Raw genomic sequence first — 9,982 nt, 5'->3', positions numbered from 1 at the left:
AAGGAATGACTTAATTATAAATCCTAATTAAATTGAGAGAGAGAGCTATATTAGAATTTATAAGAAGGTATCGCAAGAACTTACAGTCACTCGAAAAAATAGCTATTTTTTCGAGTGACTGTATTACAAGATGCATCCAAGGTTATAAGAGTCGAACTCGCTACCTCTTCAATTTCGAGTATTTGGCATAAAAAACACTTCCTTATCATTGAGAGAGCATATTTTCAATCTGACCATGGTCCCGCAGTGGACTGATCGTTAAGACACGGTTCCCAGCAGATCACCGAAGTCAAGCATCACTGGCTACGATCAGTGTGCGGATGGGTGACCACTTGGATCAGCCTGCGTAGGGACCGAGGGTGTGCGGTATTGGTCCTCGTTAAACTGTGCTACCGTAAAGTGCTCGACTTCGCGCGCAGGTCGTCGGGCTACCGAAGCGGGGGTGCCATCCCCTCCGCAGAGGATCAAAATTGTGATGGCATGTCTTCGGATCATCCTCCGGGATGTTTCCCAGACCGTCGCCAATAGCCCATTGTGCAGCTCTAGTGCGACGTAAATTAACAACAACAACAACAATCTAACCATGAAAAACAAGCTATTTACTTCTAAGGTTGGTAGGTATTTTAACTACGTCACAATAAATTTGCACAATGGGTTATTGGCGACGGTCTGGGAATCATCCCTGAGGATGATCCGATGGCATGCCCCCGAGGTGGTCTCCCTGGCTGAGCGGTATCGTTTGCCAAACGCTGTGCAAAGCGTGGAGGTATCGGGTTCGAATCCCATTGTGTTACCCATTGTATGTATCTTCGTGCTATCCTTCTCTGTATTGTGCTATCTGTCCTTCTTTTTGACAAAGGTTTATAAGCCTGCAAATGTCTGACCGAGCGGTATTACCTACCGAACGCTATGCTAAGGTTGGAGGTAGCGGCTTCGAATCGCGTTGTTACCCAGGATGTCTGCGTGCAGTCTTTCTGTATTCTGCTATCTGTCTTTTTATTTGACAAAAGTTTATAAGCCTAAATTGAGCACACAAACCTGCAAATGTATGTAGATCCAATAAACCATGCCGCCATTTAATTCTATACTGAACATAATATGAGATGAGAGGTGAGCAATTGAGGCTTTAGTTTCGATATACAAAATGCATGTTTTTAAGTCGTCAAGAGCCTTAACTAGAAGAAAAAAATAGTTTGGTTAAAGTTCTTATAAGCGAAGGGATTAACCGGAAAAGATTTGACGCCCATATTTAGCGTCTCTTAAAATATCAATTTTTGAAGTCACAATGTGTCTGAAACTTGTGTTGTGTTTCTTCGGGATTAAATTTTGTGGACATTTTTTCTTTCAGAGAAAAATATCAACATCTTCCAATGGTAAGTTTTTAAACATTAATTTATTTTTGACCTTATTGATTTATTGTGAGCTTTGTCAATAAATGTAGACTGTCTCAAAAGTTTCAGTTTTCAAACTTGAAAACGATTGAACATAGAATAAAGAAATTTGGAAGAAAGTATATGAATGGGTATATAAAGTGTGTTTAAAATTTCAAATACATTGTTCTCAGAATTCTGATACGCTTTGTTATTTTAATACTAGTAATATACCAAGATTTATTGAATTTCCAAAGTAGTGCCCTTTCTTTCTAAAGAGGGTTAATCGGCACTGTAAACTTTCATTGATATCGTAAATATTATTAATTTTCTTTAAATATTTGTTAAAACTGATATTCAGTAATGCGAAAAAGAAAACATATTTAATTCGGAAAAATGAATTATGAACACTGTAATCTAGTTATTCTATATAAGAAACCAACTGATTTTTTTTTTGTTTATGACTTTAATTCCTGACTTCTTCGCTTCATGTATGAAAATTCATGGGTAAAAAAAATTCTGTGCATAAAATAGATACCAATTACTTAAATTCAAAGTACAGTTTTATGAAATCGCTTACCTCGAATTTTTATTGTTAACTCGAGTATTGTATTGTCTTTTTACAGCTGTACAGTTCACCAAAAAGCACGGGCCACTTTGAATAACTTTTGATCTAATGATCAGATCTTCACGTTTTAGGACTAATGGTTCGAGGAGGGGGTGCTAATGTTTAGTGCAAATATGCTAATTATTATAATATGCTAAAGTTTGGTCAAGAGAGTGACCCAAAGTTTTGGCCCCCCTAATGTTAGTTTTACTTTTTTTGTGATTCCCCATATATCTATAACTTTTTTAAATGAAATGAAAACTTTTTGCACTCAATCATAAAATTCATGCATCCAAAAATAATTGCATGCTAAAAATAAATTTTAGTAAATATTTATTATTTAATTTAATAATAGTCTAAAAATTTTGTATTGTAACGTATAAAATTTTTGCAGCATTTTAAAGTATCGAATTTTACATGGCAAATTACAAAATTTGAGCGAAAATGGTAGAATAGTTTCTGAGAAATGAATTTTAAAAAAGTGGTATGTTTAAAACTCGATTTCTCAGCAACTCTTCAACCAAATTTGCTCAAATTTTTGTATTTTGCCATGTAATATTAGATACTTTAAAATCATGGGGAAAAATTTATACCTCCAAATTATTTTGATCATTATTAAATAAAATAATAAAAAATAACGTTTATTGAAATTTATTATTTTTTTTTCGTGAAATTATCTTTGGAAAACGAATTTTATAATTGTGTTCAAAACTTTTTCAATTTACTTAAAAAGTTCTCGAGATACAGTGAAATACACAGAAATAAAATTAACATCAATTGGTCAAAACTTTGGACAGCTCTCCTGACCAAACAATGGGACCATATATTCCAGTTTGTGGCTATACCAATATTTCGGAAATCCGAATCCGTCGGAAAAAAAAGGTATGTTTATTCAGAGAAAGTACGTATTTGTCTGTGATTTCGTTACCTAAACTATCGTCTGCACTAAATAATTAACATATTTAAAGTCACCCCATCAAACCATTAAGAATTAGTCCCAAAACGAGAAGATTTGATCATTAGGTCAAAAGTTATCCAGGATGGTCCGTTTTATTTTGGGCCATTGTATTTATTGACTGTTTACTTCTTTATTATTGACACTTTCTATACTTTATTTGCTAAAAAGGGTTTTCGCTACTAATCTCTCCTTTATTTAAATGTAAGATTATAGGAGATAGCTCTTGTTTTCCTAACTCTAAATTATTTTTTTTCTAAAAAAAAATCTACGTAAAAATTATTAAATTTTTAAGATGTTTGTAATTTAATATGCTCTAGGTAAGATATTCGTATTATTTAATTTCTCGATAATGATTTGATAACAATTTTCTCTACTTTTTGGGGTCCTAAAATAATTTTCAAACTGTTATTGACTATTTTTATTGATTATAGACTTGTTAAAATGTAGAGAAAACATGGAAAAAATTACAGAATAATGAAGAAAGAGAACGAGAAAATTATTTAAAAAAACAAAAACAATTTAATGAGTTCTATGTACTTGCAGCTTATTTATGCGCAGTAAATAAAACATAAAACTTTTTGATTCACGTAATTTTCTGCATTTTTCTCTTTTTTGTTATTTGTATCTATTTATTGTGCTATATATATATATATATATATATATATATATATATATATATATATATATATATATATATATATATATATATATATATATATATATATATATATATATATATATATATATATATATATATATATATATATATGCTTACTTTAATAATTATAGACTAGATATATTATTAAAACTTTGTCTAAATTTGATTTTTTATAAGAAGAAATTTTAAAAAAAATATTAAATTTTCTAGTAAAGGTTCATTGATTAATTTATAAATTACTCAAAAATGTTAATTGTCCGTATTTTCTGAATTTCTTTGCTTAGAAAATATTTTTTTCAAAAAATAAATATCAGTTTTAACTAGCCTCATTTATTTTTACTACATCATCTTTCATTGAGATCCATCAATGTCTGAAAACAATTTTGCTCTTCATCTAATAGAAATTAATTCGCCTACCGCATTTCATCCTATTAGAGAATTTTAAGGCTTGGAATTCGGCCATTGTTTGCTGTTTATATATAAAAAAAGAAAATAACAAAAATAAGCCACCGCTTTGGGGAATGGCAAAATTAATAAGCTAATAACTTATATTAGTTGATGGCTCTATTATTAAATGGCATGAGGTTTCAATTTAGAACTTCTTGTTTTTTGTACACGGATCACGTTTAATAAACAACAGCATTTATCAAGTTTTTTTTTTAAAAGATAAAAGTAGTTTCAATTATTTCTCGCTGATAATATTTCGTGGATTATATGAAGTATATTGAAAATGTAATGGTAAATTATGAAAATTTTTACGAAACTTTTATTTACAGTCATTTTTGCTGTTATGAATGTATTTTTAATTATTTCTAGTTACGTTTTAATTCAATAAAATTTTTTTTATTTAATCTTCGTATTTTACGTACTTGAGTGAAATTGTTTGATGTTTTATGAAGGTATTCGACTGGTTTAGATACAGTTCTTTTTATGCCCCAATTTAAATTTTAATTTCGCACCGATGAAACATTTTAAATGCATGTATATTTAACTATACCATTTCTTATCGTAACAAAATGTATCACTATGTATATCCTTTTTTTCTGATTAAAATGAAATCCTAAATATGTGCTACATGTCGGTGTTCACTAGGGTGTTACGTTTTTTAACTTACTGCCAAAAAGTGGTCAATTCCTGCCCAAAACCTGACAAAAGTGGTCAATTTACGTGAACATTAAAAATAAAATTGTTTCAAATCAAATAATGTGCTCTGTGAGAAGTATTGTCTCAAAATTTCGAAATTTTTCAATACAAATGCTTAAATTGTATTACTCACAGAAGATACTATTTGATTTGGAAAAAAAACAGGCTCATTTGAATTTGTTATTTTTGGCTGGTAGTGCATTTCGCTTAGAAAAAAAGTTTAAAAAGGCATTCTAGTGTTCACATTATTTTTAACCTGTTACGAAAATGTTTGGTATAGCATATCATTATGATGTTTTATTTGAGAAAAAGAGATAGTTTGTAACAGTTTGTTAAGAATACGCGCATTTTCGTCAACAATTTTTTTTTCCTGCATTAGAGCATATTACGCTTTGCCATTGACGTTTGTCTTTGTCTCTATATTTTCTATTTGATGTCATTTCTTCTTTTACTATTGGAAGTATGAATTATGAAAAAATAATAATTAAATAAGTAGGAAGTGTCATCTTTAAAAAAAATTAAAACGTCATAGTAAAATGAGGAATAAATAAATAGGGACTGAAATTACTATATTAAGAAGTCACGTCCCACCTCCCGTTTTTCCTGCATACATAACAAATCACTTTTAATGCGTCACTATACTTTTTTTCTACTTAACGTAATTTCTTCTCTTACTATAACGAGTGGAAGTATGGATTATGAAAAAATTTTTTTTCAAGGAGTATTTAAATAAATAAGAATTGCCATCATTATAAAAGAGTTTGTTAAAACGTCAAAATAAGAAAAATAAATAATTGGGAACTTATATTACTATATAAAAAAGCCAATTTCCCCCTCTTCTCGGAATTTAGGCAAAGTTTTTGTTTTTTGTCTTCAAGATAGTTTTTTTTTCTTAAAAAACGTAATTTGAGAGTAGTATATTTTTGGGAGAAGTAAGGAGTAAAATAAAGGCCTAGGTTTTTAAGATTAGATTAGAAGAATCACTGATTAAATTTTTTCAGAAAGCATATGTATTTTTTCCCAAAAATGTAAAGCAGTAAAATTATTCGGTTAGTAATTTTGAGCAAGAACAAAATTGATTTATATTATTATTTAAACAAATGAAAAACAATTTAGGTGATACTAATTAGTTCTTTTAACATTATATCAAGCAAGAACAAAATTATTGTCCAAAAATTTAAAAATGGACAAAAATGTATAAAATTTAAATATATAAATAGCAATAGACATAAAATTTAAAAATTGACTTTGAAAAATGTTAATTGTAGAATGGTATGAAAAATCAGCAAAAATTCTAAACTAATGCCAATTTAACTTAATAACGCCAACATCAGTTCATTTGTGAAAATTAAATAAAGATGATTTTCGAATTTTCTCTATATTTCGATTTTTTTGTGTCTATTAAGTTCGAATGGGAGATCGCTTAAAACAAACAAACTAAGGCTCGACAAGGTAATTAAAATATAGGTAGAACCAATAATTAATATTTAACAAGAAGTTTGAAAACTTTTTTTAAACTTAAAAATATTTTTAACTTGAAGTCAACATCACATTATTGTAACACCCTTAAAGCATGAATTAAAAAATAGAAAAAATAATTAAATAATAAATGAGGAAATTTTTGGAAAATTTCTGAAAGTTTGATCCACAGATGCTTCATTATCGAGTATTATACTAGGATAAAACCTATTATTTATTTTTCTTTTTTCCTCCGAAAACTTCCTTCTTAAATCCCTTTTAAGCCAAATATCAGCCGCCATCTATCATAAGTCCGCCAATGAGGGCTGCACGCTTTCCTCACGTGACCTCATATTCCCCATTAAGTACTCATTTCTTAATTAATGACCGCAGGTGGTCATTAATGTGAGTTGAAAACTAATTAAAACGTTTTGCACTAACCGCACTCAGACTTAACATGTCTCTCCCCCCCCCCCAGTACATTCACTAGTGCATTTCGGAGTAGATAAGGTAAGGGGGAGAAAGGGGGGAAATAACTCTCGCCAAAAGAGAAACAATTAACTAATTTTGGTTCGTTTATAAATATTATATGAATGAAAGATTGAGAAAATTGGTAATTTTAATGTTCGAACTGTGAAAGATTATGAAAAGAATATTTTATTATCGAATATCAACATTTCATTTTCCTCTATCAGATTCAAATGAAAATGAGATTCATCAAAATTAAGAAAATATCGGACTCTAAAATATCGCTGATAATGTTTTCGATTGATATCCGCTCGCTGGTATTTAATAAATAAATATTGAGGAGAAATGATATTTTATTGATTGATATGCATTTTCACAAATTGAGAGGAGGGAAAATTACGTTTGTTTATAACTAATTTGTTCAAACTGTTGAAATATTTTGCAAGAAAAAAAGTTTCTTTAATCTTTTGAAGACGGCTGGTACAAAAGTTATACCCAAAGTCTTTTTTTAATTGTTATAAAAGTATTTGATAAATAGGAGACAAATACTTTTTTATGGAGCCATATTTCCTTCGTCTTCAATCTTACAAAAATCTCTTATGTATCAAATACTTTTATAACAAAACAAAAAATTCTTGTGGTACAACTGTTGTACCAGCCGTCTCCAAAAGATTAAAGCAAATTCATCTTTAAATAAGAAAGATATTCAATTCAAATAATACAAAAAAATACTTTTCTTTTAGATAAATAATAGCTATTGTTATCTAAGGTAAAAAGCTGACAGTAATTAAACTTTTGAGTAATATTTTATTTTTAGGAGTACATTTCTTTAAGAATTAAGTAAGTTAATTAAATATCATTTATAAGAATTTAATACAATCCATATGTTGCGAAACTTTTCATCTAATGCCAACTAGAATTGTTTTAGTGTTTATTAAATTAAAATAGTTTAAAAATATACTCTCCAATGTGCTATTGAAACACATGAAACATATATTTTTTAAGAGCTTCTATATTTAGTTTTGTCTTTCCATTGCTACATAGCTAACTTTTAAATATTATAAATTAATGGAAAGGGTAAAAGTCATGGTGAGAAAAAACATAGTGAAATGTGTAAGCCATTGCCTATCATTAAAAATAAATATGTATATTTAATGCATTTGAATTTTCTAATTTCTGTTTTTAAACATCCCAACAATCAACCTTAAAAAAATGTTCTTTCTTAAGTTGTTTGCATCAAAATTATTAAATATTTTAATAATGTTACAATTATTATTTTATTTAAGAGTTAGGCACACAAATCTAGTATTTATACAATATATTTCCAAAACCAAATTAAAAAAACTGATACAATTCCGAATATACTCCACCCTACAATAATTAGAAGAGACATTGAGTTTTTAAATTTTTCTAAATGTCTCAATAAATGCTTAACGGATTATTTAATAACTTTAGAGTTGCTTAGATCAATTTTCTAAGTAGTTTTTACACTTTTTAGAAAACGATCACAAGTAGCTTTGTTCAAAACGATCAGGTTTTCTTTTTTAAATTTTGTTTTGTATCATAAGATAAAATCGATAACCAATGATAATATCATACAATAATCGTCCGGAAACCAAATTGTGATGATATAAGGAAAGAAAGCATGCGAAAGAAAACATATAGTTTGTCTAAAGTAAGAACTCCCCTAGCCATTCGTCTGGACCAGTGGCTGTGAGTATGGTTACGAGGTATAACTATTTCAGGTAGGGGTGTGGGTCAAAGGGCAGGTTTCGGCTCAGATTGGAGAGAGAAAGGGAATCTTTTCCTGTTAGCCGTAGAGTGAAGAGAAGCTACCCTCCTTGAATCTCTTGAATCGATAGCAGCAGACGGCCTCAGACTTTGCGGCTGGGGGAGTTCTTACCGTAGACAAACTATACTTCTGTGGGAGATGATCCCCACAATGCCGGTTTTACTTTTAATAAATCTTGTTTAATAGTACAAGAAGTAAAATTTCAGGAAAACCCCAGATCATTTTAAGCTTTGTTTTAAAAAGTCGAAAAAATTGCTTGAAGCATTTTAAATTTTTATGGCTTTGAAATCGAACATTTTTTATTAGTTTCCAAATAGTATTCACTATAAACTAAAGAAATTTTTTTTTTCTTTCTTGAATTTTTTCGCTCATGCACAATATAAAAGAACTACTTTAAATAATCCTATCTTGCGCTGCTTTTAATGATTTTTTTATATATATTTTAATTATTAGACTCACTGAAAGTCTCTATGTAAAATTTTAATTATCAGGTGATACTATACAGCTTTATTGTTTTGACACGGCAGAAGCCGGCGGTTCGTGCATCAATTGGTTAACATTGTAATGTAATACATTAAAAATAAATACAAATAGGAAGAATATAAAAAAATCCTTCCTTCCTTCCTCAATGGCACGACAGCCCCGGGTGGGCCCTGGCCTTCTCAATCAACTTCCTCCAGGCCTGCCTCTGCCTGGCAGTTGTCTTCCAGTTTGAGACTTTTAAGACTGAAAAGTCTCTTTCCACGCAGTCGGCCCATCTCAGCTTTGGTCGACCTCTGGGCCTTGATCCGATGGGCTGAGTCGAAAAGATTATATTTGTCGAATCACCTATCACAATTAAAAAATCACCTAAATAAAAACCCGTGGCAGGTATGTTTAAAGATAAAAGTATTGCCTATAAACTCGTGCAAAACATGTGATTATTAAAAAACTATAGTGCCTCTAATAATTAGGTCTAATTATTATAATATACTAATATAATACCTGATATAATAAATATTCTATATTTATGTAATATATCGTCTACTTTATCAAATCGTCGAATTTATATCATGTATCGTCTAATTTTATCGATTGATACACGAACGTAAACAAGTACAAACCGGTTTCAGTCGCGTCAAAACATATATAGATTATCGAAATTTTGCAAAAAAGAAATTTTTGATCCATAAATTTTTAAAAAATTCAATTAAAAATTGTAGTTTAGATAATTTTAGTAGTTTTAGACTTAAGACATTTTCATTGAAAATAAAAGTTTTTCAATTAAAAGCAAAATATTTTCATATTTTTTAATAAGTTGAATCTACTTTTAAAACTATGTCAATAACATCAATATATCATATGAGCTTAATCTTTTTTTTTAAGATTGATTAGATCAATAACACCAATTCTTTTTCTTATTTCAATTTTTAAAAAAGAAAAAAAAAATAATTATCATTGAAATTTATAAATATTTTTCGATCATCAAAATATTATCCCTTTTTTTTAATGTTTAAGAAACGAGTCCCTTCACCGAATAAGTTATTAG

The 9,982-nt window shown here is 29.1% G+C and overlaps 1 protein-coding gene across 3 annotated transcripts in view; it reads left to right on the top strand.

Annotated features, from left to right (window-relative positions):
• The first annotated feature begins 886 nt into the window (after positions 1–886).
• Positions 887–9,982, top strand: part of LOC107436532 (uncharacterized) — a 190,815-nt gene continuing 181,719 nt past the window's right edge. For all 3 annotated transcript variants that reach the window (XM_043043129.3, XM_043043128.3, XM_043043127.3), the window contains exon 1: positions 887–1,373. In XM_043043129.3, coding sequence (XP_042899063.1) covers positions 1,371–1,373 — 3 coding nt within the window. In that variant the 5' untranslated portion in view covers positions 887–1,370. The remainder of the gene's footprint in view (positions 1,374–9,982) is intronic.

This window comes from Parasteatoda tepidariorum, chromosome 6 (assembly GCF_982258835.1).
Source record: "Parasteatoda tepidariorum strain Cologne lab strain chromosome 6, Ptep-v5.0, whole genome shotgun sequence".
In the NCBI taxonomy this organism is placed as follows: Eukaryota; Metazoa; Arthropoda; class Arachnida; order Araneae; family Theridiidae; genus Parasteatoda; species Parasteatoda tepidariorum.
Note: the sequence above shows the minus strand (reverse complement) of the source record. Positions and strands in the feature narration are given on the sequence as shown.